This window comes from Ixodes scapularis, unplaced genomic scaffold, assembly GCF_016920785.2.
Source record: "Ixodes scapularis isolate PalLabHiFi unplaced genomic scaffold, ASM1692078v2 PGA_scaffold3__209_contigs__length_174095766, whole genome shotgun sequence".
NCBI classification, from domain to species: Eukaryota; Metazoa; Arthropoda; class Arachnida; order Ixodida; family Ixodidae; genus Ixodes; species Ixodes scapularis.
In genome coordinates this window covers 145,861,956-145,889,509 of record NW_024609868.1, presented here as the reverse complement: position 1 = coordinate 145,889,509, position 27,554 = coordinate 145,861,956, and the positions used below count along the sequence as shown (strand labels likewise).

General features: G+C 40.6%; 1 protein-coding gene across 1 annotated transcript in view; it reads left to right on the top strand.

Annotated features, from left to right (window-relative positions):
* The first annotated feature begins 714 nt into the window (after nt 1-714).
* Nucleotides 715-27,554, top strand: part of LOC8032428 (nose resistant to fluoxetine protein 6) — a 95,125-nt gene continuing 68,285 nt past the window's right edge. The window contains exon 1 of the mRNA XM_029986768.4: nt 715-1,191. Within this exon, the coding sequence (XP_029842628.3) occupies nt 876-1,191 (316 nt within the window). The 5' untranslated portion in view covers nt 715-875. The remainder of the gene's footprint in view (nt 1,192-27,554) is intronic.

The following is a 27,554-nucleotide window of genomic DNA, read 5'->3' as shown; positions in this document are numbered from 1 at the left end:
TCCGAGGTGAGCAAGCGCAGCCTGTCACGCTCAGTTGCGCGTCAACGAAAGTGCGCGGCGAAGGCTGCAAACGAGAGGTCAGACATTAAAAAAAAAAGCGTTTGCGCTGCCCGAGCGTTGTTACGACGAAGGCACCTTAAAGCAGCTGACCCACGTTTGTAGCGTTCGCCGAGTACTCACATTAAGGCAAAACGGGCTTCTGACGAGCCGGCGACAATGCACAAATTGACACATCTCCGGAATGAGCAGCGACGGCGGCAGGACCCCCGAAGCAGTGGCAACTTTCTCTTGACGTGCCACGGACGTACTCAGTGAGAGGCGAACAAGAACGGAGGCAGCGGAGCTTGCGACGGCGTTTGCGCAACCTGTTTGCCTGCCGCTCCGGGCGCCGGATGGGGCGGCCGCCAGAAGGAGCTCCTCCGCAGCAAACGGTGCCCGGACACGTGGATTCAGCTATCGAGACCTCGCTACTCAAGACAGCGCCCAATTACCAGGAACGGAGTGCGCTCCAGGGAGAGGAGGCGTCTGGATCTCCCTCGGGCTGGTCGCCGGAGTTCCCCTCCTGGGGCAAATGCCGAAGAGCGAGAAAGCGCTCACACGACAGCAGCCGGGCGTTGACGTAAAGCAAGCTAGCTGCCCCCTTTCCCTTCTACAAAGGGGCGAGGAGGTTGGCGGCCACAAAGGGCCTCGCGATCAAGGTTGATTTCCATATTCCGACCGGAGCCAAAGAGTTTGCCGGGAGCACTCTCTCGACGTGCACTGCGCAAAAGTGCTCGTCGCTGTTTGCAGTTTTCTTACCCCACGCTACTGGACAAAGGGACCGCGGCCCGTCGAGTCACTGCCTGGTGTCTCCGCGCTACGGCCCACGATTCAATATGAAATCGAACTGCGGGAGTTGTCTTTGGACACGGGGCATTGTTCTCTCGTTCATCCTGTGGTCGAGAGCTGTGGGCGAAGGGATGGCCGCCGACGTGCCGGCGGGGGATGTGGGCTTCAACGAGACTGCGACGACGGAGGCCCCCCAGCCGAACGCCCTGGCCATTTTGCGGGAGATGCTCCAGACTCAGATTGACCAGGCCTACGATTCGTCGGCGGAGAGGTTCCTCGGTGCCAAGTTGTCACCGCAGTGCAGTCTCAAGCTCCTCAAGTTTGTGCATGCGCTGCGGAACTTCGAGCCCTGGACACTGAGAAGTGAGTTCACATTACACGTCCTGTCGCGGTCACTTTTGCGCAGGGAAAATATTGCAAGTTAAAATCAAAAATTCGATGCTACTTTCCTGCCTAATTTTATTTTTCAATGGAGCGAACGCAAAAGTTTCTTTAGAGGGTTTAATAGGTAAACATGTTTTGCCCCAACCTTTTTGAACGGCACTCTTTTCAACGAACCAACGCATTTTTGTTAAGAAATATAAGATGTTGTAGGGGTTACTAATGGGTTCGGCCACCATGGCTGAATGATAGTATTTTAAATAATCAGCGCTTTACATTTGATAAAACATTTGTTTTTAAAGCAGCACGTCCTACAGCCGTGTATTTACTCACGTCAATTCAAGGTCGAATCACGTCTGCATAAACTGTGGCAACTATTTCGTCATAAGTGCAAAACGTATCCACAGAACTATAATTTTATATTGCAGGATATTCTTGTTGGGTTTTAGAATTCTGAAAGTATTAATCACAACGGTGTCCTGGATTTCGTCGCGCATACCTCGACGAAAATAACATTTATTGTTCTGTAACTACCGTGCGCGAGGTTCTGTACATAAAACATCGCACCGCTCTAGCCACTCTAAATGACTGTACAGACAGTACAAAAGAAGAGTGCATGCTGTAGAGGCGCAACAGTTTAGTATTTAGGATGATAGTGAAAAATAATTTGCTTGAGTTGCTGAATTTTTTTTTGCGGTTGCTTAAATAAGAATAATATAATTGTATGCTCTTTAAAATGAACACCTTTACCTTTGTAATTTTAGGTGTCGTAAATATTATATTGGCTTGGTTCTATGAACGATTCTAGATAGTAGTGAATAAAACAATGCTCTACCAGAATAATGTGCTTAATCTCTTTTTCAGAAATCCCAGTGTGTGCAGAGTAGTAAATATAGTTTGAAGATTCACAACAAAAAAAAACGGAGTAGCAATGATGGTTTGCAACTCAGACGAATAGTTTGAGCAGTTTATTAAAGAGTAAATATTTATGGCCATGAAGGAATGTAAATATAAGTTTTAAGATCAAATCAACCGCATTACTCGACGTAGCCTCACGTACGTGGGAGTAGATGAGAATAATTATTGAACATATAGTAAATAAATAAACATGACAAAATTACTTATGCTGATAACATCTACTCTTATGCATTATAAATAAATCTGCAGACCACGTTGCTGATATTCAGCAAGTTTAATTTTTATTTTATTTTGTTACAATTACGCAGTGCCTTAATCTTGAGAGTATGGTGCAAATGTCTTAAACAGTAAAACGAAAGATCTTTTAGATATAAGAATATTCGGAATTAGTATAGTCATGAACAGAAGATGCATTCTTACGCTCTTTAGTGTCCTGGTTTAAAACGACTTGTCAGTAGCCTCACAAGGTTATCCGCTAGTTTCTGCAGGATGTACTATTTAAAAATAATTTGGTTAAAGAACTACTCTAGCAAATCATGAAAATTCAGAATTCAATAAAATCGTCGTAGTTTGGCAGAATCGGGGATATGCCCACGTTTCCTAACAGAACAGACTAAAGTAATACTAAGTGTATATGAGGATGTAACGTAAATCGGCAGTCCTGTTTGTCTGTTCAAGGTAAACTTAAATAATAATAAAAAAGCAGGCCTACTATTTAATGTGAGCGAAGGCGACAGGAGCAACTCTTTTTGTCTGATTATGTTACTTTTTTTTTCTTTTCTTTTTTCAAGAACCTGATCAGACAGTTCCCCTGGCGACTTTCACGACACGCATTGTAGGGAGCTTTCAGTTTCTCGTTCGTCTTATCAACGTTGCTTCCCTTGCCAACTTGAAAACTGTCGGTTGCAAGACTTAATAAAAACAATTACTTTGATGCTCACTAAACAAGACCGTACGAGATACGAATCTCATGAATTCAGTAATTAATTATTTTATTGATTTAAGTTTCGGTACAGTGCCCGGGCCCCAATTAAGATAAATAAAAACGGTGCCATCTGAGCTGTCCTCAGTGAAAGGCTCACTATATTTAATGTATCTTTTCGATCATTTTCTTAATAACGGCGTAAATAATCGCATTTGTTGTCTCTTATGTAAAATTACACAGCGATTCAGGACGGTTCAGGGCAGCAATGTACTGATTGAATTTCATATTATCTTGAGTAATAAGCTCAAACGACAAAGATACGAATACTGTGGAAGATGTTAAAAAGAAACAAAGTTAAAATTAAAATTCATTTGACATACATTTTTATATAATATCGGGGGCACTGGCGGAATTTTCTAAAAACATTCGACTTGACTGGGTTTGCACCCCGACCCCCTTTCACACACACAAACACACACATGTACATATATTCGTCAGAAGTTGCACGATATGTAAATATCACATTAGTGATATTCACATATCAAACACGAGAAAATAAATCTGTGTTAAATATGCATCAAAAACGCATAATAAAATAACTAGCATGAGTAAAAGTGAATAATAACGGAAATATGTAGGCTACAGTCTAATAATTGAGAATAATGACGAAAAATGTCATTTTGAAAGACTGCGATCGATATATATAGTTAGTGCGAACGTGAGGGATGCGTCATGTTTCACACTGTCGAGTGTTATATGCTTTTCAGTTTCTCGTTAAATTTGTTATTTGATAAGCGATGTTGGTAGCTCGTTTTTTCCCGCGTAATATTCCTTGAACAGTGTGTTAGTATACATAGACTGAAACAATGTGCCTTTTAATCACGTAACTAAAGTGAAAATTCCAAATCGACAGGGTTCCTGCACGATGACGGGGTCGCCTAGGTCTATCCTGTTTACGGAAGCGATGCCAAACGGAGCGAGGCTCCTAAGATTTCCATAGCCTTCGCCCGGTAGAATGATTACAAGGGTAAGACCCTGTAACTTCCGGTAATGCGCTTGCGTATCTGGCGTCATTGGACTCGTTTTGCCCACCGTAAGGTGCAAAGCAGAATTGAGCGGCCCTCTCACAACTGGAAAAAAGTTTGCCGTAATGCAGTTCCGGCGCCAAAGGTCATACTACACTCCGTTTCACCTTACATCCCGACGCAGCGGACGCTACGAGCTATGCTAGCGAATCCCGCTCTGCGGACGTAGCCCGTGATACGCTTTCCGTGCGTCGCTCTGCTCCCTCTCCAGGGTCACGTGAGACTCACACGGCCTTGGATTGGCTCCGATGGCTCGTAGCATCCGCTGCGATCGGGCTTAAGGTGAAACGGAGTATAACGGATGTCTTTCTAATTCGATGCAAAGAGGCTTATCGGAGGTACATTACCATACTCCGTTCATCTTTATTCCCCCCTAGATACCGGCCCGTTACGCCAACTTTGAATAATTAATTGTTCAAATATCTCAAATGCGGCTACCACGTGACGGCTTAAAGGCCCGCGAATGGTATAGATACTCGATAGCTATGGACATTACAGACCTTTCCTCGCAAGGTGTGTGTTGCCATCAACGGTGCATGTGCAAAATGTGTAGCTCGGTCGCATGTCGGCAAGAAGATTGCACGAGCACTTATCGGATAGCCGTTAAAACATGTCGGTGTTTTCAGGATATGTCCGGGAGCCTGGGGGGACATATGCGTGTTTTAGAGAAACAGTTGGAGTGCCTTTGAATTCGTTCGAAGCGTTTCCAATGAGAATTCGCTACGAATAACGCATTCGGTTTGTGGACGAATATATTTCTGAAGGTCACACAGGTATGACGCAAGACAACCGAAAGGCCGCACAATTGTCCCTTAAGACAGACACTGAGATGAAAATAGAGGGGCTCATGTATCTCGCTGCCTTCGCGAGGAAACGTGATTGGGCCATTGTCCGTGTATCAACGTCATTTCAAGGACGGAGGAAATGAGGAGGTGGTTGCAGGGGAAAGTGGGGGAATATGCGTGTAAGCGCTTTATTTTATCCGTAAATTTGAGTATATCTCAGATTTGAATAGCTAGTTCACCCCAGAGGACTGGATTATTGGTCGTAAATGTGGCAGCAGTACATCGCAATTATACCGTAAGTGTGGTCCTTTAGTCTCTAGAATTGCTTTTACAAAATACTCCTCCCGCCTCAAAGTGCCCTATTTAGATGCACAAACCAATTTCACGTGATCCGACGGACGTGTTTCTTTACGAAGTTTGTCTTGCTCTTAAAAGAAGAAAAAAAAATATCCTAATATATTTTTTAGGATGTGTCAGTTTTAATATTGATGGGGATGAACCCATCAATATTAAAATGCTTCATTGAGGCTTCATTTAAGATACAGATTTGCTTTCGACGAGAAGGTAATACCTTGTTAGAGATCTCAACGAAAATATGCAGAAACCGAGACTCGTTTCCAGGCTTGAAATCGCACATATTGCCCCGCAAGGCTTTATAAACGCTACAGTTATGTGGCACCGTCGCTCCTTGAGGCGACACTGAATACTCACATTCACTGATTGGGTTTTGGTTCTTATTCGAAAAATGTTCATACAAATGTTATCCACCACTACTTACGGTACGGTTTCTAGTTGTTTTGTGTCTGAGCTTATTTGCCACTAAGTGAAAAAAAATTTCATGAACTGCCTGCCCCAAAAGAGAAAATGACCGGGTTATGTCAATAACACTTCATTGTTTCTGAGTAAGACGTATACCCTTCGTTGAGCAATTTACTCCAATCATACGCATAGCCTGTACTAATGCTTTCAATAAATCACTCTGTGTTACATCATATTATCGTTCATTGGGTGGCCGCCATTTTCCAAACCCAGTGCTTAGCAGTCTGTAAACTTCTGACACGAACTGAACAAGTAAAGCGGTAAAATTAACCGCGTGCCAGATGCAAAGTACGGTGGGTGCAGGCGAGACGAAAATTATACAGATAAACAGCGAAAAAAAAATAATAAACTGAGTGCATGATATCGCTACGCATTGCACTAATGTATATATATATTTATATTTTTTTACGTGAATCAAACAAATTGAAATATCAAATGCAGATCATTAAATTTTTAAAACATATGTTTGATTTCTTTTTGATCTTCGAATGGAATGAGTTTTTTTTTTATCATTTCAGCTATTTTTGGGTGTGTTTATGAAGTTTTCAATGATATATGCATGTATTCAAAACGATAGTTTGTGGTAATTCCGTTTTTACACAAGGACAACTTTATAAACTCCCATTCCCTAAAGTGTTTGAATACATATCTATAAGGAGCGTCTCTTTTCTCACAGGTTTAACACTGATTTATGCTTAGACGTAAACGCAAAATAAAGATCGCGGATTCTTTTTTTTTTTCCTTTTACAGAGGCCAAAAATATGTTTTACGCACTTTTTTAAATGCTTACGATGTGTTGCGCTTTTTTTCACAAGATAATATTCAGTTTTGCTGTTGACACCAAGTAGCTCAGTTTTCTTAAAGTTTAATGGTTCGATTTGATTAGTCAATATATTGGAAACTGCGGCTTGACGATTAAGCCTGTTTCTAATGCATACGTCTACAAAATTGGTGGCAATCGAAATCTTACTTTTTCCTCAAAAAACGATGATGATCAAATACTGCGTGACAAGGACAAATAAACGAGAAAACGGGAAATGATGGAGACTTGCTACAACACACAAAGGAAAACCTCGTGTGTTTGGCCGCCGACAGTGGCTTTGACGAACCGCGATATCAGTTCTTTTTTTTTTTTTTTTTTTGGGGGGGGGGGGGGGGATTTAGGGTAGCACGGCTAGTTAGTTCTCTGTGGAGTGGAAGAAGAATAGCTCGAGACCAAGGCGACATATGTGCCTGCGCGAGCAGCAACATTGTGTGTATTTGTTTAGTTTCATTAGGATCAGTTGCTAGTCAGCGCGTGTCTCGTGTTTTCTCGCATCTTTGTGCTTGTCCATGTCGCACTGTATTTTATTATAAATTCACACCAACTCACCCAATTGTCTATCTTACTAAGAAAAAGGATGAGTTTTTCATTTTATTGTACAATTTTAATATATAAAGAGATTAAACATCCCATGTACGACTAAGTACCCGTTTTAGGTGTCCAGCAATTTTACAAAAGTTGCTCTATTGTGGTATATATTTAAGTATAGCGTGCAAAATCGTAGTCGGTTTACATGTTTATTGCGTTTAGATATATCTTTGGTGCTCTAACAACGACCACTCTATGTCCCTAGTTTTCTTTGTTTTTTATACATTTTTATATTTTTACAACTTTAGTGGCGTGTGTGCGTTCGATACTACACAATAAAAATGGTCCTTCATACTTTGGGATGTGTGCGTTCAATATGAGTTCATAAAATTATAATGTTGAAATGTGTTTCTCTCCAGAGGTTACTTCACTTAGGCATGTTATAGAAATTCCAAGTTATAACTTTATTTAAGTCAACTAAATTTGACGCTCGGATGCACTTAAGTTATGCCCTTCATATTTTGCGCCTACCTTTGGCAAGACATTGTCTTAGAACGAAAAAGAAAAAGGAGCTGCGTGATAAGCGGAAGGTCCTGTTCATTAATGGGCAACTCGTCCTAAAACACCAGGATCAAGTGAGCGGTTCTTTCGATTAACCTTCAGGAGATTGGTAATGGTCGGTATTCTAGAATCGAGATCGCTCTACGTCGAAGCCTTCCCGCCCCTAATCAGAGGTCTCCGGAGGATAGCGTAGGAATGGAAAAGAACCGGAACCTTTCCGAGAGATTTTTTTTTGTTTTGTGTTTCGAGAGCCATCGCGTTCAGATCTCGTCAGACAGGGCTGCGCGTCTGGACCTTCACTTTGCGTCGCCCTAAATATCCAGGAACGATAGCCCACGCTATAATAAATCTCGCGATTCGCTTTCAGGTATGTACTAACTGTTACTTTTGACACGTTACTTACTTTGGTAAGAAACCGCGATCGTTTTGTTTATTTTCTTATGGAGAGGGAGGGGCTAGTTCCGTTAACTTTGTGTAATTAACCAGTAAACTTAATGTTTTATGCTATTCTTTCGTCCTTGGCGTCAAATCACAAAACAGCTCCTGAAAAAAAAAGGGTCAAAGACGTGCTTTTTAAAATGTTTATATTTAGTCATCGCCGGTTCGATGGCGAGGTCCACAGAACGATGACGAGAATTGTATGGTGTTATTTACCTGATGTAATTATATATTAGAAATTACTTACTCAAAGTGAGCGATGCTGATATTAATGTTGGGCACACCAACCAGCACAAACACGAAGCAAACCGTTAAAAACGTGATAAGTAAAATAATTGAACAATAAACGATCCTTAAAAATATAAGTGATAAAAAGTAAGCTATATCTTATTTTACGTGAAACCGATCAACGGACACAAACACTATATACAGTACATTGTTATACAGTTCAAAAGTACAACAAAAGCGGAAGGAGCAAGCATCGAGAATAAGAATTTCATAGCGAAAATGTGATTTACAATAGAACGCCATTCTTTCTTTTTCCCTTCACATTTTAAGTCAAATATAAATTATTTGGTTTAGACACGTATGAAACAGAAGTATATAATCACCCCTGCAGTCTTCAAAAAAAAGGCCTTAGAGTGATATGGCTTGTGTCTATTTTTATGTGCGTCTTTTTAGCGCGAATCAATATATTTTACTTTTTTTTTTTTGTAGCTCCCCAAAATCTTCATTCTCCATGATGTAGCTACCCAGGACGCTTGGCTTACCCTATCCTATTTTATCTTTCCGCTCTATTTAGTCTACCTATTTCTTCTCGAATACATCCAGCTTGTCACCTATTTGTTTCTTAACTCGATAAGTCTTATTTGTAAAATTGCGTAATTAATTTCCTTTGACTTACATACCCTCGAGGAAGCAACAGCATTAATATAGACGCAAATAAATGTTTTTTGCATAAGAATTCTTACGATTAATTTATTGAGCAAATGTTTCTGCACCCAAAAGTATCAGAATTTACCTACATATCATAGGACTATTTCACGTCAGTTCATGCTATGTTGCTTTTAGTCATATTCTTTTTTCTTTTTTTTACATTTCTAAAATTATTATAATTCTAAGCCATGTCCTTGGGGGAAAAACTCCGCTATATATAACCTCCGTAGATATATTTTTTTTTGCCAGATATAAAACAACTGATTGATTCAATATATCTTTATTTAGCGAGAACCATGTGCAGATATTAGGGCACCCGCCAGGTGTAGAGCATCCTTATTGCGGGATACCCGAGCTGCGGCTGGCTATCCCGGCCCTCGTCACCAGGGTTTGCTCGATCCCAGGGTCCGGGCTGGTCAGGCCGGCCATTCACTGTTCGTAGGATCGAAAGTGAGTCTGGGTTTGAGGTCTGGGTTTTTTTCTGGCATTCCCATACTTGATGGTACAACTGGCCGGGATAAGAACAGAAATCGCAAGTGGCCCGGGTATCGAGCGTGGTATTTGGAGTGAAGAAGGGTGCTGTGGCGATATGTGTCGGTCTGCAGTCTTCGGGAGGTGGTTGCTGCATCAATTTATAATTTTTGGTGTCGTGCCGAGTATTTTCTTAGGTCGTGACCGTAGTGGGTTACTATGTCGGAATACTTGTTGAGAAGGTCGTCGTGGGGATAACAAGCGAGTTTGTTCTCTCTTGGATAATGGCCCGGCATATATGCGCACGTGCAGCGGCATTTTTCGCCTTATTGCCTTCGAGGGATTCGTGTACGGGTACAAAGACAAGGTATACTTCGGGGTGCCGGGGGATGGTCTTGAGGATGTGATGTGAAGCGCTGTTTTGGAGATTATTTTCCGTAGGTAGTTGCGGCAGGCTGCCTGGAAATGTGAGAGCACTGTGATGATATTGTCGCCTATCGTGGCGGCTGGGGCATTGGCAATATCCTCGGCGGCTTCTGTAGATGTGCGAACTGTTAGGGCGTTCATTTCTTGCCCTGCTACATTGGTTATACATGCAGCATGGGCTGGCTGATGCGGATTCAGTAATGTTGCATCATAGTTTGCACCACATTTAATTTTCTTGAAAAAAAAAACACTTCAATTGATTAAATTGTTCATTTTCATTCATTATTCATGTTTTATTATGCAAGCGCATTAAAACAGTTAGTGCAGAAGAGATGAACAAAGTATGTTTAAAATTGCTATGAACAATAAAATACGAATTGCGTCAGAAAAGACAGTTTAGACACACATTCAGAAATTATTTTATATTGAAGGACTTTTTTAAATACTTAGTAAAATATACCAAAGTGTGCATACTTACATCGAGCTTACAATCATGTAAAACTAGTTTTACACCATTTGTGTTGTTTTGGTGTTACTTCACCTTTTTTAAAGAAGAGTTCTGCATATTCCCAAGGTTTCGTCCTGCAGCGCAAAAGCTCTAACTTTCGCTGGTGTTCGGAATAATGGTCGCACTACCTCTCCGGCGTCTTCCACGACTCATATCAGCCGCAGACAAGGAAGAAATGGTATCCTAGCTCTTGTACCATCAACCAATAGTAGCTGGAATTTAGCCACTATCTGTGGCTTTTATATTAAAAAAGTGCATTAGAAAATTCGTCTGATTTCCCCAAATCTCGCATAAATTCCGGTATTTTTTTATGCTGTACTATATATATATACAAAAAAGTGTTCCAATATAAAGTAATTTCTGAAAGTGTATCGAAACTAGGCTTCCCTGGCGTTTTTGCTAATTTATTGTTTCAGACAATTTTGATGATACGTTGTTAATAATGTATGCATTTATTGTGAAGCATTTTTATACGATACGGAACAATTTATAACTCCCTGTTACCTTTTAAATATTAATGGTGGTGTAAGCTTTGGTGTCAAATCTTTTAATTTGTAATGCGTAAAGATTCTGGATTTTGTGTATCTGCGAAAAAATTAGCTACGGCGTTCATATATAGCGGAATATTTTTCCCAAGGACATGGCTCGCATATATTATTTTCCTCGACATATAAAAATAAGACCTGAACCATAATTGCACGAAGTGACGTGGAATCACCGAGTGTGTTGCGGAGCAGCAATATCTGTGTTCTGTTCTATAGTCGCGAAAATTTTAATAAATGTAGATCGTGGCGAATCGCGGGGGCCACTATCACACATGGCCGAAAAAGAATTGCGACATTAACAGATAAAATCTCCAAAAGATGATTCACTCAGCAAGAAGCATGAACATTATAGGCGAGCCTTGTGTTTATTAAGTTGTCACTGACCCTAACTATGCCCACTTGAGCAACGACCCGCTGCGAGGAAGTAATTCACGACGGACCCGGGTGATTAAGGCAGCCCTGCCAGGGTTCATTTCAGAAACGGAAAAGAGCTATCGAGTCGTTTTTCGTATTCAAGGCACGCCATCTGGGAAGGCCTTTAGAAATAAGATAAGAGCTGTCGACCTCTAACAGGAAAAAATGACGTGGTTGTTAGCAATGCGGGAATGCAGCATATCTCTCTACAACTGTAGCTGGAGTAGCTTTCTCGAGTACTGTAGCGTCATCAGCTGCCCCAGTAGATGTCAACATACGCGAGGCGAGAAGACCTTAGGATCAATTCAGGCAGCATTGGAGGGGTAGTAGAATTTCAAATTTATTACCTCGGAAGCGGCTCGTACGTCATGTTGCAATGCACATTTATTTGTTCTCCTACAGGCGGTTAGTAATATAGTCACGGTAAAGCTACGCTCTGGGTATTGATACTATATTTCGCATTGTCCTATATCGGTGCGGCGGTATTTGTCATCTACCGTGGTATAACTGCTTCCTACACGAGAGAGTCTAAGGAGCTCATCTATGCATTCCTGCTGCATATCTTGATATTATTTTGTGCTGTCATTCGACCAACTTGAATAAGGTCCTAGGGAAACCAAAGGATGGCGGCTATCTCTATAAAACTAAACTAAGCCTTATTTTTGAATGTATTTTTATTAAATGTCACCTCTTTCGCTATATCTTATATATTTTCTTGATGTATACCGCTTGCAAGAAAAATCGTCATCCCGGAACACACTGTGAACTTAATACCATTCGAAAAGTTAATTTCTGTTTACAAACTGTCCCTGTCGTAACAAACTACATTTTATTATTACATGAGCTGAATGATAATCTAGCCTGAAGTTTTAATTTCACGTTTCTTATTCAACGTAAGTCCCCTCATCTTAAATATGTATCAGACTATAGCAAAGGGAACTACAATTGAATTAATTTATAGCTTAAACCGTTGTGCAACGTGATTAGTTCAACTTTCCCATGTCGTACGGTGGAAGATAAGATAGTTCAAAGACAATTTTGTCATATCTAGCCGATAATTATGTCCCGCTAATAAAAATTTAAAAAAAAATTATAGCATAAGAAAACACTTAGACGACTCAGCAATAAAAAAGGCTGTTTAAAAAAAAAACTAAATTATCACCAGTTGGTATGGGATAGGAGAAATAGGCATAGGAGAAATAGGAAGATAGCAAAAAAAATATAAACATAAAATTTTAGAGGTTTTCTAAATTTTATGAAATAAATCTCGTAAAGCCACTGTCCAACAAACCTAAGCAGTTTTGGAATGCTCTTATTAGCAAATCATTCTAAAACTCTAACCTTACCTATAGTCAAGTAGTACTTTTGTCCTCTGATTAGTCTGTGGGATGCTTCATTGGCGCTTTAAGCTAATTAGATAAATTAAAATCTAAATAGAAAAGATAAGTCCGTAGATTTCTGTCAACCTTTCAATAGCTTTAATTGTGCTTGTGGAAGGATGCTCGTGACAAGTGAAATTGATTTTCTCATCTTTGTTAGTACCGTAAACTTCACGAATATCTTTAATTTTTGTGCATATTTCTATTCCTTGTTTCTTGATGTTCGAGTGTGAGAGAAAAACCTTCCATTGTTCTTTTAGTAATACCACTGTGTTGTGGCTGATTTTAGTGTGCTGTATTGTATACTTGTATTTCTTGTATTCCACAACGGAAGCATGTCTTTGTTCCTGGTCGTTTTCGATGATCAGTGTCTTTTATTTTATTTTATTGGTATATGAAACACTAATTTTGATTATATATATTTAGAATGTTGCAGTTCTTTGTTCTACGACAGTTTTCTTTTTCTCACAAGTCACGTGATGACACTATCATGTTTGTATAGGATCCAAAGTTTACTTAACCTACACCAACATAAAGTAACGTTCATGCGGACGTCAATAAAAATAAAATAAAAAATGACATTGTGCGTGAAGCAAAGCTTGTATCGGCTATTTTTGGCCACTCGAAACCTCGCTTGAGTCGTTTGTAAACGTTTTTAAACTTGTACGTCAGCTAATGACTTGACTGTCCAACCATTTCAGCTGAGGAAGGCTTCGTTATAACTGAATACCTTGACTTTCTGAACAGAGTTACCGTGTCCGTGATCTCGGTATTCGATGTTAGTCACACGTAAAGTTCATAAGCTTTAAGGACATCACTAGGGACTCCGTTTCCCACTTAGTTCGAGCTTAGCCGATGCTGCAATCGGATGGAGCCAGTTCAGCCGAGACAAATGGGCGTCGTCACTTTCGCTCATTGTTTCTGTTCTTTTTTTTTTTTTTTTATAACGGAATAAACAAATCACACCACTTGCAATGCGCCCTATTTAAAAAAAAATATTTGCGCGCGATTGCTTTAGCCGATGATAGCAAATTTACAAAGATAATGAGCGCCATGACTGCCACTCTCTGCGCTCCTTGATTATCTCCGGAGGATCGTGGAATTGGCTGCGGACGGATTCAAAGTGAGATGGAGCTTAGGGTTCAAACGGGTTCACGGAGAATTCCTACACTCCAGGAAAAAGACTGCGAGTTCACTTCCCTACAGGGAACACAGAGACATCTAATCACGGCAGAAAAAGAAGCTAATTCAATGCAGAAGAAAAAAGCACTAAAGAGAAGGCAATTGAAGAACGGGCGAACTCTAGAGGGTTCTGTGGCGTTCATCAGATTTCACATGTCCGCCAGCCATCGTATTTAAGACCTTCAGTCCTCTCCGACTCATTTTAAAATATATTTTATTTTGCCTTAAGTACAAGCATGGTCAAGGCCTAGAAAGCAGATGAGCACGTACGCAGAGACTAAACAAAATTGTAGAGTAGAGACGAATTGTAAGCGCTTCATTGTGTGAGTCAGCGAATGACAAGCAAAAGAAAGAAGGCGAAAGCCGTGACGTGTCGTCTTCGGTCCTCAGGAATCGGCCCCTCGGCTGGCACCGCCGGCTGCTCTCGCATTTAAGCATAAACAAGGTGTAGATAAAGTACAAACCATTTTAATAGTTGCTTACGTTCTCGCGCTTCGGCAGCACAATGCTCACGAAGCGACAATACCGGTCAGTGATTGCCGTTCGCGCTTTGTTGGTTTCACATCACATGCGACACGAAGTTTTGTAATGTCTTTAGAGAAGGAAAGTGGATAACAACGTCTTCTGTTCCTTGAATGAGGATGCTCTTTGTTTAAGAAACGCCTCATAAATTACAGCCTTATTACGGTTGACGGCTGTAGTTTGAGTAAATTCATTCATTTCATTGTCTAGTGCGTTGCGATTCGCTAGTTCTCTCGCACACCTAGGTTTCTTTTTTTTTCCCTTTCTCTGCGATAGAACTGACTCGCTGAAACAAATTAACAAACTTTCAACCAAACAGAGCAAATTTACTGACAATATAACAAATAGGTTCACGAAATTTTAATTACAATAGAGCTGGGTTTGACTGCCCTGTGAACGTAGTATTAGTGGATGGTGATGATCTCGATCAATCAAAAGAGCTTTCAATTTCTAGTGCTCTCGATCTTCGGGAGGTGATAGTTAACATACTCGGCTACTGACCCTTCAGAAAATCTGGAGACAGCATTCGTGGAGACAGCAAGTGGAGGAATGCTGATCAGCCGCGGGCGAAGCTATTCACCGTTCATCCCTAAGCTGACGGTGTAGTGGAATGTACGTGCTCTTCAAAACAGTCATACCTCTCTCTACCTACCTTTCTTGGCGCCATCACGCTCCCGCTCATGCCCACGCCCAACGAACTTGTCAGGAGATGACCAGAAGGCGGTTTATTTTTCCAGCGAACGCGTAGCTCCCGCCGCAACGTCAAATTGAAGGGAGAATCGAGTGTAGATGTGGTATACAAAAACCTGCTGACGTCATTCTCGAACTACTCGAAAGATGGGTTCTTGGCGTGTTTACTTTCGACTTGTCATTCAAGGCTGCTGCTTCTCCAGGAAAAGAGTTCGTGTTTTGGCAGTCTTTCATACTTACTGACAACTTAAAAAAACACAGGGCGTGATTGCTTTTTTTTTTTTTAAAGTGAAACATTTTTAGGCTAGGTTTTGACATTGAGTGAAACAACAAATAGCGTAACTGCCAGTTAGTAGAGTTAGCACCACTTACTCTTCTAACTCTAATTAACACTAACTCTAACTAGCTCTAACTTTAAAGAACTCTAACTTCAACTAACTTTAACTCTAACTATAACTTGGACCTTGACTAACTCTAAATATATGTCTAACCAACTGTAACTCTAACACTAACTAAAAATTAACCCCACTAAACATTCGGTTTGGCGCTAGTGGTTCAGCACCACTAGCGTTAAACCAAGGACGATTCACATGGCAACAGAATTGTAGGGAAATATGCGATACATTTTTTTTATTTTAAATTTGCGATACCATTTTTAGTTTGTTTGCCTGTTGATGCCGCAGCTTCATTTGCTGCAATGCTATATTATTACCCTCGAAACTCGCCACGTCCTGTGCTTCTTAAGCTGTCAGTGAACGGGATGTGCCCTTTCGGAGGCGAATCGTTCCTAAACACTCTGCTCTGCATGTTTAGCATGGATGACCCGCCAGAATTAGCAAAGCATTACGTACATCTGCGCGGATGGCAGTGAGAGGGGATGCAGGACAGTTACAAGAGTACGCGGAGGATGTGGTGATGCCACAACAGCTGGGCTTAAGGGAAAACTTAACTTCCAAAATATTTTGAACTGTCGTGATACTGCACGTACATTACAAAATGAACTTCTCCCGATTATTTAGGTCGCGAGACACATTTTTACTTAGGAGCGATTGCAGAGCATTAACCCCTAAATCGAGGTTAACCCCGAGATAGACGCAAGCTTCGGAATTGCTGAAATGTATCTCCTAACATATATATTGCCCTAAATTGTTGTTGCGTTGTTTCTGCCTGTTTTTAAGGAAATATTGCTTTGTTACATGGTAGTCCTCCACGTGTAACTTTCTTCTTTTGTTCGGTGCCATTTTAATCTTGAGAGAACGCGACAATTACACAAGAGATAAGTGGTTTCTGCCGGCTTCTCTCCTATCATTATAATAGTTGCAACGAGGATCTAACGAGGCAGCGTCTTTCATTTATGCTCTTTCATCTAATAGTTCTCTGAATTGTTTTTTCTTTAAGAAATAGAACCTGAACGTTGTGATTTTTTTTTAACACTGACAACGTTGGTTAAAAGACAAATTCGCCCTAGGCGACACACACAATCGCTAGGCGGTGGGTGACATTCCAATATGCGGCAGGCGTGTTTTGAGAAAATCAGTTGAAACGGCAGGTAGCTTGCCGTCGGCGCCTAAGTTGTGCACCTAGCCTCGTGTGTGTTGCAGAAAGCCCTTAAACCAATATTGGCCACGATTGAATGTTAATGCATGCGTTGCTCTCAGCCATGTTTGAATCATGAAATACGTTTTCGGTTGTTCTTTCGAACGTGTGACCAAAACATTTAAAAATTCGACATTCAACGAGCTTGACAAAGCTGTCTGGCATCTTCAATATTACAGGTAGAACCTTATTTGTGTTTTTACACCAATATTTGTAATCTGAGTACTTTGAGGTTCATTACCGTCCAGTAGAGGTGCGCGCAATATCCATTTATTTTATCTTGATTTTTGCACCTATCCAGAAAAATTTGCCCCTTTTTGTTCCAAAAGGCAGATGTATCGAACAGGTTGAAAGTGTTCACAACATGTATATTTTTCTCATCTCCTTTTACTCCACTTCTATAGGATGTACACTATATGTTTAGAAGTAAGCATCCGTAAATCGCGAACTATGGAACAAAGTGTAATGGTACTGCGCTTTATACGTAAGTCACATCAAAGTTGAAGACTAGTTATATTTGTCTAGTGAAATCACTGGTTACCGACTCCTATAAAACAAGAACTTGCTTGGACTCGAAAGCACGATCCTGACAACCGTGGTGCAAAATATAGGTTCTCTTCGTTTTCATATTCATAAATGTATGAATTCGTGTAACGGTGTATATAAATGCAATTGTATTTTTATGTGTAAAATCGCATTACAGCAATATTGTAGTCATGTTTATTATAAGAAGATAGATAATAGTCGTGCACAGTAGGCCAATTATTTTTATTACCATGAAAAATTTGTTGGCAACGTTCTAATTAAAAAAAGTCTTTATCCTTTATGAGCTCTCTTATGAAACTTTTAAATAAGACATAATGTCATGATATGTTAAAGACAACATAAAAAAGTTTAAAACTTAAAAGGGGAATGAGTTTCAAATCAAGCTAAGGTCAAAGCGACCGAATCGAAGAGGAAATAACTGTTCGTCGCATTCTTTTAATAAGTAGTATGCCTACGTTCCTAAGAGGCATTTGGGTAAGACGATGTAGGTTCACAGTCTGGCGTTTCTAGGAGTCTAGCTGTCAAAGCTCTTGGCACTAATGTTTTTAACACTAATGTTTCGGCACAACTTGGGGAAGGTATTGCCGGACCGTTTTAAACTTTTTTAGTCATCATGCGGAAAAAGGTTTTAAAAATACGCGCGGCCGCTTAGACTTGTCAATGTGGGGCCACGTTGACCTATCGAGACGGGTTCAGACACTCACGTTCTGCGGCTGCGCCGAGGCTACTGAAAATCTTCATTTTTGTTGCTCCAAGTCGCAGCACACTCTACGCAGACATGTATGTGTGATAAGGGAGACAAGGTGACATTGTATGTTTAGTCAATCAGTCTAAAGACCTGAAATACTACCTATTTAAGAAGTCACTGAATGCGCACGCTTGCCCCATATGCTAATATGACTATATAATGTTCCACATTTAAGAATCAAAAACCAGATTCCCGAAACTTTCTTACGACAAAACTTTTTGTAAATTTATCTTACGACAAATCTAAAAAACTTTTGAGTATTCTTGAAGCAAAATGTGTATAAGTTTTGCGTAAGTTACGACAAAATCCTACGACAGGGGTGATTTAGTCGTAGCTTACGCAAAACGGACAAACATTTGGCTTCGGGAATACACAAAAGTTAAAAGTAAAGATTTCGGCGGAACACCGCCTGGTTAGGTAAGTACAGGCGGAGTTCCACCGAAATGTTTTTTTTAGCTTTTGAGTGTTCCCGAAGCAAAATGTTCGTCCCTTAAGTAAGTAAGACAGGGTAAGACAGGGTACAAAGTACCCTGTCTTACTCAAAAGTTCGTAGCTTTTTCGTAAGATAAACTTGCGAACTTTTTTCTCGTAAGAAAATTTCGGGATTCTGGCCCCAAATGCCCGTGAAACTTACTTTGCAGGTGCTTTTCTTTTATATGACTGAAAATGTGCTCCGACGTAGGTAATTGGTTTACCCATCCCTTGAACTCAAGCACAGAAACTCTTAGTTGTACGAATGTGGTGCTTCAACGGCGAGGTTGCCATTGCCACAATAAATGGCCTCAGTATGAAAAAGATTCCTTGAACATGAGTTTCATTCTGGATTGCTCTGTTGACAGGTGATAAAAAATTTCATGTATTCTTTATATATATATATATATATATATATATATATATATATATATAATATATATATATATATATATATATATATATATATATATATATTTATATTTATCCGGATTGGCGCCAGAAACTTACGTTTGCCTTATTAGGTTACGAGGGCGATGCATATCGTACAAAATGCACAAAATTCTCCGTACACTACACACAAGCTATATATATAATTTGCCTAAAGTGGTTTATCCACAGTGAATGCTAATGCAGAATTGTGAATTCACCCAAGAATAAATGTTCCGTCTTTATCGTTTGACGGATGAAGGTTGATTTTTGTCATAAATACCTAGCTAAGCCGCGAGCCGATTTCTGTCACTCGTCTTTGGGGCGGCAAAGTACGCGTAGCCTTCGTCTTTTATAAAGTGAGCAGTAATTGTAGACGCGATTCCGCTAAGTAGGAAATCTTGGGCAGCTGCGTAGCTTGCACTTCCTCTGACGACGGCTGACATAGTCGTGTAAAGTGACGGTAAAGTGTAAAGGACTGTAATGTGACGGTGCCACTTTACAGTGGCACCGTCACCGAAACGAAAAGTGTCAGGGTTTCCAGCAGCAATTTTGGAAGTCAATCGCAGCGGAAAAAATATGTAACTTCCTTGCCACGAAAAGAGAATACGCATGTGATATTCGTAAAGCCAAGACGCTAGCAAAAAAATAAACACAACATAACGCAACATTCACTCCACTACTTGTCGTGTTTTGCTTGTTTCGACGCACTCACTCGCGAATAATTGTGTCCACAGTGCGACCCATCTGAAAAACGTGCAATTAGAAATCTCCAGTTTATCATAGTTTTTTTTTTCTGCCGGTAACAAATATTTAACAGTGGAAACTTATTGCTTACGGCGAGCACCCGGAGAATGAGCCAATTGATCAGATCAACTTTTAGCCTGGATTTGTTGCAGTGGCGGACGTAAGGAGACGGTGGGGGGAGGGGGGGGGGGGGGGCGATCGTTGTTTTTTTTTAAGGTCATATCTTTTTCATTTAGAAAACGGGACGTACTTGTGCTTTTGGGGGGAAATATGCCTCGGTTTTGGTGAAATGGCAATAACCTAATCCTGTGCCATCAAGTTCGACCGTTGCGTTAAATTTGCTTGTAACATAACACCTTGTTGGGAAATCCTCCCCCCCCCCTTCCCGCCCTCCCTTCTCCTCCCCCCTCCCTCCTCCCCCTCCCCCCCCCCCCTTCCGCCCCCCCTAAGCCTGACCCATAAAGCCACCTGCGTCTCGAGACGACAGAAATACTGAAAAACAGAATAGCACCTGTTTGAATAAAATTTTGCGAAGGCGCGAGGAATGAAAGCGCAGCAGTAGCTCGCGTGAAGCATTGAGATAAAATTGTTTACCTTGGCTGGGATATTCTTGTGCGTTAACAGGCATTGTTTCCGCGTGGTACAAAAGAACGCTACTTTTTTTTTCTGTTTACACAATGCGTAGATGTAATATCTGTTTACGTTGCGCACTTGTATGTCACGGTGGGAAAAATAGCATTATTTTTTTTTTTTGCCTCAGGAAAACGTTTACGCATCACCGGGATCGTCGTTCTCCAAACTTATGTGCAACGGGAAAAAACGGCATGCTTTACTTATGCCAGAAGCTTACTTGAAATGATGGTATCCCTATACCTACAAGTCTACGTGCTCCATTATTTTGCTTCCAGCTATATTACACAAATTTATTTTAGTTTTATGAAAAATAACGTGTGGTTCGATTGGAGGTCGTAATAAAATAGGCATGCCGATGCTTTATATTAATAAGTGTTTTTCGGTAGAGATATTTTGCACCTGCTGCGCTGCATACTGTTGGAGTGGCCGTTACACAAACAATTTATCAGGAAAATCGGAATATTTACTCCTAGTGATTAACACCCAAACTGTGATGTCTAGAGTTCTCTGTTTTAGTTACACCGCCACGGGCATCACAAATGACTAGCTACGATTACGGTATTTGAAAACACTTTAAATAATGTTTTTCATTTTTTAAACTAATTATTACTACTCACCATCTGAGATTTTTAAATAATTAAATTTTACTCATGAAGAGCAGCAAGAGTTGAACCTGCAGGGAATATGTCAACAAATATTTCCCCTTAATTTTTAATATTTATTCTAACACTGGCAGATTCAGTTTGATGATCGTAACGTTTCGATGTAGTATATTGTATATATGCTGATCACCATTAGCTTAGCACGACACTTTGTTCTCAAGTTTCCACTTTGTATGAATTTGCTGTCTTCAATATATACACGAAGCAAAGGAGAAATTGTAAGCATATGAAGCGCTAACAGGAATTAAAACAAATCAGCTTGATGTTAAGGACTTGTTCTTCCGCGACACATATTAACCCAAATTTAGCAAAGATTTTTAAAAAATATATAAAAATATAGTTTGGTAGAAAAAGTAAAAAGTTTGGTTAGTAAAAATATACCGTTCATGAACATATTTTGTTACCTCTGAAGGAGGAAGCAGTCTCTGAAAGCAGGGCGTATAGCACATTATAAAAAAAGTCACATTATATCAAACAGTGTAAATGTGACAATACAATAATGGACATTTTTTAACGTACTTGCTTGTTTCACTAAACTTCAGTTTGCGAGTGCGCTTCACATAGTTCCACCTGCATTGTCCCTGTTTTGTTTTTCTCGATACTTTTGTTTTTCAGACGTCCAGGTACACGCACGCCGTACACTCACGGAGCTGCAACGGCCTTGCGTGTAACAGATACGGGTTTTATGCGAGCTACTCGTGTATGTAAGAACCTGCAGCCAGACGGATGTAGAAACGGGAGCGTTGCAGCCGATGTCGTAACGAATCGAACGCACTATTTATAACATCCGATTTGCATAGACGCCGCATCACTCTCAGGACAACAGCGCATGCGTGCTCGATGGAGCCCGTCGATCAAGTCGCCTTCGGCGTGCCCTTGTTGACGCCAGGCCCGCGCTTCCCCTGCCGGCGGCGGCCGTGACCGAGCGCGGAAGACGCAGGAGCCCTCGGAGTGAGGCGGGAAGGACCGCTGCTGCCATTTCAAAACAATGCGGAGACAAAGACAAGTCAAGGGACGTTATCACGTGACCTGTCGCACAATGGACACGCATACGTTTTAAGGCGCTACTTCCGCGTATGAGGAGTGAACTATGCGAAGGAAGGACATCTTAATTCTGTACCTTGAAACCTGTCATCCTTCTTTGTTTACGCTTCCGTTCGTAAATCAAAGCTCTCTAGCGTCATTATGTATTATCGCGTAGGACGAAAATGATCAAAAACATGTTTCCGGATTGGCGGCGCCGAAGGTTCCAGCTGTAGTATTTTCCTGTCGTTCAATATATTTTTTTTTATATCACCATTATGCATAGTTGTGAAATATGTACGTTTCTGCTGCTCGTAAAAATTTAAAAGGACATATTTAAAAATAGAGTAACCGCCTCTCTACTATGCGCTTCTTACACCTGACGTCCCTTTCGGTTAGCCTTAAAATCGAAACCGACATTGTCGCCTGCAACAGTTCCTTGGCGCCATTTTGGAGGCATTGAAGGCGATAGTAGTGGTATTCGGTGTGGCTAAGTAAAAGCTAAGTAGAAACATCGCTCGCTGACGTTTTCCTCGCTGGCGTTTGATGGTAAAACAAATTGGCGGCGAGCAGCCGAGGGAACACAGATCAGCATATGCGTGTCTAATATCCTTGGACGTAACTGAACGCGTAGCAAGACTCCTGTCGGACGGGAACATAGCTTCGTCTGCTAATCATTTGCGGTGACTGACAAGAAAATTACTGCCGGTAACTTTTGGTCAAATCATTGGGGGATAGTTTACAAAACTAGTTAGCACTGTATCCGGTCCTTCAAAGTTTTGACTGGCTACACAGATGAATAGGAGCTGCCGCACAAGTAAATTCCTCTGTTTTACTTGCCCTAGTGAATTTAAAGAGGTTCCTCACGTGACACGATGGTCAGTCCACATATCCTTAGTGAACGCGAAGCTCTTCCGTTGAGATGGTGTCGTCAGATCCGTCGTAGTCGTTAATGACACCTTTGAACCGATTGCTCGAGCGTCGCCTTGTCCTGGTTCCTAATGGTTGCCAAAATTCTAAAAAAAAAAATAATAATAAATAGTACGGTTGTACTTCCATTTTATTGATATTCTTACGGTTGGAATAACTAATTATTGCGCAAGTGACCATTTTAGACGTTGTGTGCGCGGACAAACTACAGCGCGAACATGGCACCAAAGCGCGCAAAACATAGCATAACAGCGACGAATGCCTCCAAGATGGATTCCGCAGGATTCCGGCAAAATCTCCAAACCAGAAGTATCGCTGCATTATGATCTCGTGCAAGAACTCTATACTGTAGTACTCCTCATGCGTAAAAGCTTGTAAACGCTTTACGCATTGCATGGTTTTTCAGATAATAGATGTAATATATAACGCCTCACCAACCTGGACGCAGCGGTTTGACCGGATATTAAACAAACTTAACAAAGTTGTAAGAATTTTGAGTCTAAGTATTCAATGTGACAAATTACATGCACATATGATCGGCTACACATTTGAAAATTGCGATTGCGAAAGGAAAATTAGTTTTACTCTGGGTCTTAGACATAATTCCTTTCCGTGCCAGAATACGTGAGCCTCTTCCCTGTTCAACTCAGCAATCGCGTTTGCTCTTCGTTGGATTAGTGGAGTTACGCATGAGCCATGTGTAAATGTGTGTATGATATAACATTACGTAAGTGTGGATGCTACACTTGCAGACAACATTGTACTTTTAATTTGATGAGAACCACTGCCCTGTCTCTCATTTCCTCTAACATATCTCTGAGAAGAGGGAGGAATAATCAAACGCCACCGAGCTGCATTGTCCACGTCCCATAATTAAACGCGCTAATTAAAAAGAAAACACTCATTTTCTTCTAATTAAATGCTCGAATGAAGAAGACACGTAATGACTGTTTCATGTAAACGTTTTTTTTTTTGTTTTTCAGAATAGATGCTCGATTGTGCAGAAAACTGTCAAAAGCGTGCCGACCGCAGGGAGATAAGCCTTGGACTTTAGTTAACTGGAGATAGTGTTAAATTTAATGGTACTTAAATTAATAGAAAAGTTCTTTGAAATAATCTTTCTCTGTGTTTTACTCGCTTTAACCAGTTACCCGGTACGTATCCTATACTTATTGGCCGTAACCCTCACCAGCATTCTTAAGCTAACGTAGTTGTGAAACAGGACTTTCTAACTATAATGAAAGTGATAACCACGTTTGCAACGAGAAACCAATCTTTTCTTGTAACTGCACCTTAGTCTACGTAATCCCAGGCTACTCTTTAGCAACCCGGTTTCTTTCTTTGGAGCGATGTAGATTTCTGATCCGGCGACAGCATTTTTCTGCTCCATCCCAGCAAGAAATAAAGGTGATGTCCTAGAGACTCGATATTTCATTGACCGTTGTCATCATGTACGACCTGCAGCGAAGACAAAAACCACTATATTTATGCTGCCGCTCGAGGGACTGCACACGTATGCGTACATGGCTTACACAAAGCCGTCTATATCGCTGTACTAAACTCTCAAGGCTATCATCGCAAGCGCTGCGTAAAGGGACTCTAGCGTCCGTGGAGAATAAAATTGACGGGAGGCCGCCAAACTACACAGCGTAAGAGCGACTGCCTTAAGTCAAGATTGTTTCTAGACTTGCTGTCCCTGGAAAACGCAATTCTGGCTACCGTTGCTGTGCGTCTCCGCTAAATAAGGTTTATTTGTTTGCTTGGCAATGGGCTCTTTAATATTGATGGTAGTGTCCGACGCTTTAAGGAATTCATGACAACGATTCGATATGGAGGAAAGCATGGCTCAGTTTTGACGTTTGCTAGACGGCGTACACGCTCAATTGCATAGCGCTCGAAATGTTTACCAGCTTGCCTTTTACGTCCAGGCTACTGTCTTAACACTTACAAAAAAAATCACAATTTGTTTGTGTGTCTACTATTTTTTTTTACTTTTTCTAAGCAACATTTACGAAGACTTATCAGAAAAGAATACAAATATACCAAACCGGGTTGGCAACACAGATGAATAGACGCCTCTAGTTGGCTTTTGATGTCGTGTTTGTTTTATCAGACTCTCGCTGTCTTTAAATGGAGTTACGAGTGCGACGTGTGCTTGTACGTTTGCGGGGGTAGAGGGCGCTCTGTATCAATCATCCCATTCGTAAACTCATTTATATTTTAATTGCGGACGACAGTCCCGCGCGCGGACCTTTTATTCTGCCGCGTGGCGTTTTGCTAGCATTTGTTGCAGAGCAGATATCTGCATTGGAGCAGTCGAGGCAGCACGTGCTTGCCAGTTTTGCGCTGTCTATCGTCCTTGTCCTGCATTTTGTTTCTGGGTCTCGCAGATTGCAACTCGTCCATAAAAGAGATTAACGCCAAGCCTCGCTTATATCCATTCCGCCCTCAGTATTTTTTCCGTCTGAATCTCGCTAGTTTGCTTCAGGCAAATCTTGATTACCGCTCTACAGCGATGCGGCCGCCATTTGTATTAACCGTTGCTTCGTGACCCGCTTTAGTATTTGCTGATGGTATGCTTCAGTTCTCCAATGAATACTTATAACGTTTTTTAACAAAAGTGTAGAAGAGTACCGTTGACTTCACGGGCCAATTAACGTAACACATTATCACATTAGTTCATTGCGTCAGGTCGCACGTATGACATTTCAATAAATATCGACGGATCGTTTTGTGTGGCAAAGGAAGGGACTGTTGACAAAAACCAGCACATTTTCGCTTATAAAATTTCCAGGTATGATTTTTGTGGAATAAATTGTCACTTCGTGGAATCTGTGCCCCCTTTGTAACCTCGTACTCCCCCATATACGGGGTGGACCATTGACGTGCACCATGCTTTATAGGAATAGAAAGTGTTCAACCCTGTATATTTAAAAGAAAAGTAGCTAAATATTTCCAAATAGGCCATAAAAAGTCGAAGTGTTTTTTTTTTTTCTATTAGGTCTAATCGATTTTTTATTCAGACTATTTACCTGACGTTCTAAATATTGATTTAAAGAGCGAGATATCAATTGTAATTTTCGAGAACATCTTAAAACAAGCCGGATTGAATTATTTGCTGGACAGTAACTTTTGAATACCTACTACAAGTAAAATTCTGCAGTATTAAACCGAGTGATTGTTTACCTCTACCTGAATATTTCTTGTAAAGCGAGAGTAAGCGTTAAAAGTAATTTCTAATTCATGTACTGTAGTTCAATTAATCAAAGCCATGCTGCTTCTCTATGGAAAATAAATCGGAAGAATACGCGCCATACGCATTTCAAATTCAGATAAAAAAGAGTAAAAGGAAGTCTCGTGTAAGACGTGCTCATAAAATGTGCGAGCATAATTGATCACCAGCTGTATTTCTTTATGTTGGCACAGAGGGACATACAGTCATCATTATTCTTTTCCGTACAAGGTAAACGATCGCTACATCATCACTTCTTCTAAACGATATATGAATGAAAGGAAACGCCTTTTACAGGCATGATTACAACAATGAAGCAAGCATTGCTTATATTAAAAGATCATGAGAACGCAGAAAAAAACATGTAGTAGTTCACTGGCGGAAAACGTTTTTTAATTATGTAAATATATTAAAATAAAAATTTAGTAAAAAAGAGCCGTCAGTGATTTTGTTGCTCAGCATGCTGCTTTTTCGCCTCGTTATATTTTTGTTTTCTTATAACTGCGTGACAACGAAAACGCACACCAAAATGGAAAGGCCTGTTGCGTAATATCAAACGTGTCCTTATAGGACACTGTCAACGCCTGTCTCTTAAACTTCCTATTTATTTATTAATTGGCTTTTTCCTTTTTATTTTACAATACACCGACGAAGAGCGACCGCAAGACTTAAACAATAAGCGTTTGTTCAACCCCCTCATGCATTCAGCTTCGCACATAATTTACTGCTAAAACAAATATTAAAAACCAACTTTGCGATAATATAGAGCAGAGTTTTATTTTATTTCAATTTTATACGATGAAAACGTTGGTTTCGATGGTTAGGAAATAAAAAGAATGACCAATAACATTTATCTTTGAATTCCCAAAATGCATGGTAAATAGTATTCAAGGAGGGATCGTTTAAGTTTACATACTTTCGAAGGTCATTCTCTGGAGTGAAGAAAAACATATTTATGTCACGTGACATAACTTGATGTCACGTGATATCTTGACACCTTGATGTCAAAGGGACGTCAAGGTGTCATGTCGCACCAGAACTTTACACCTCGACGTCAAGGTGTCGTGCGACCTTATGTCACATGACGCATTTGTATCACGTGCCTTTATTTATTCAACTATATTTTCACACTTTAAGGTCATGGCGTTAACACATAGAGATTATAATGAAGGATGGGCTGCGTTGGTTTGGGTTAAGTGCCGTGAAACTATACTAAAAGGAAAACAACGGAAAACCAACATATAATTTATGCGCCATTTTGTGCGTTTCCGCGTTTATTCTTCCTCACAAGGGGAAACTACATTCATTCGCTAAGAATCATCTAAAAAAACTCGCACTATAATAATTTACTCAAAGCCCTTATGGGTTCTCAT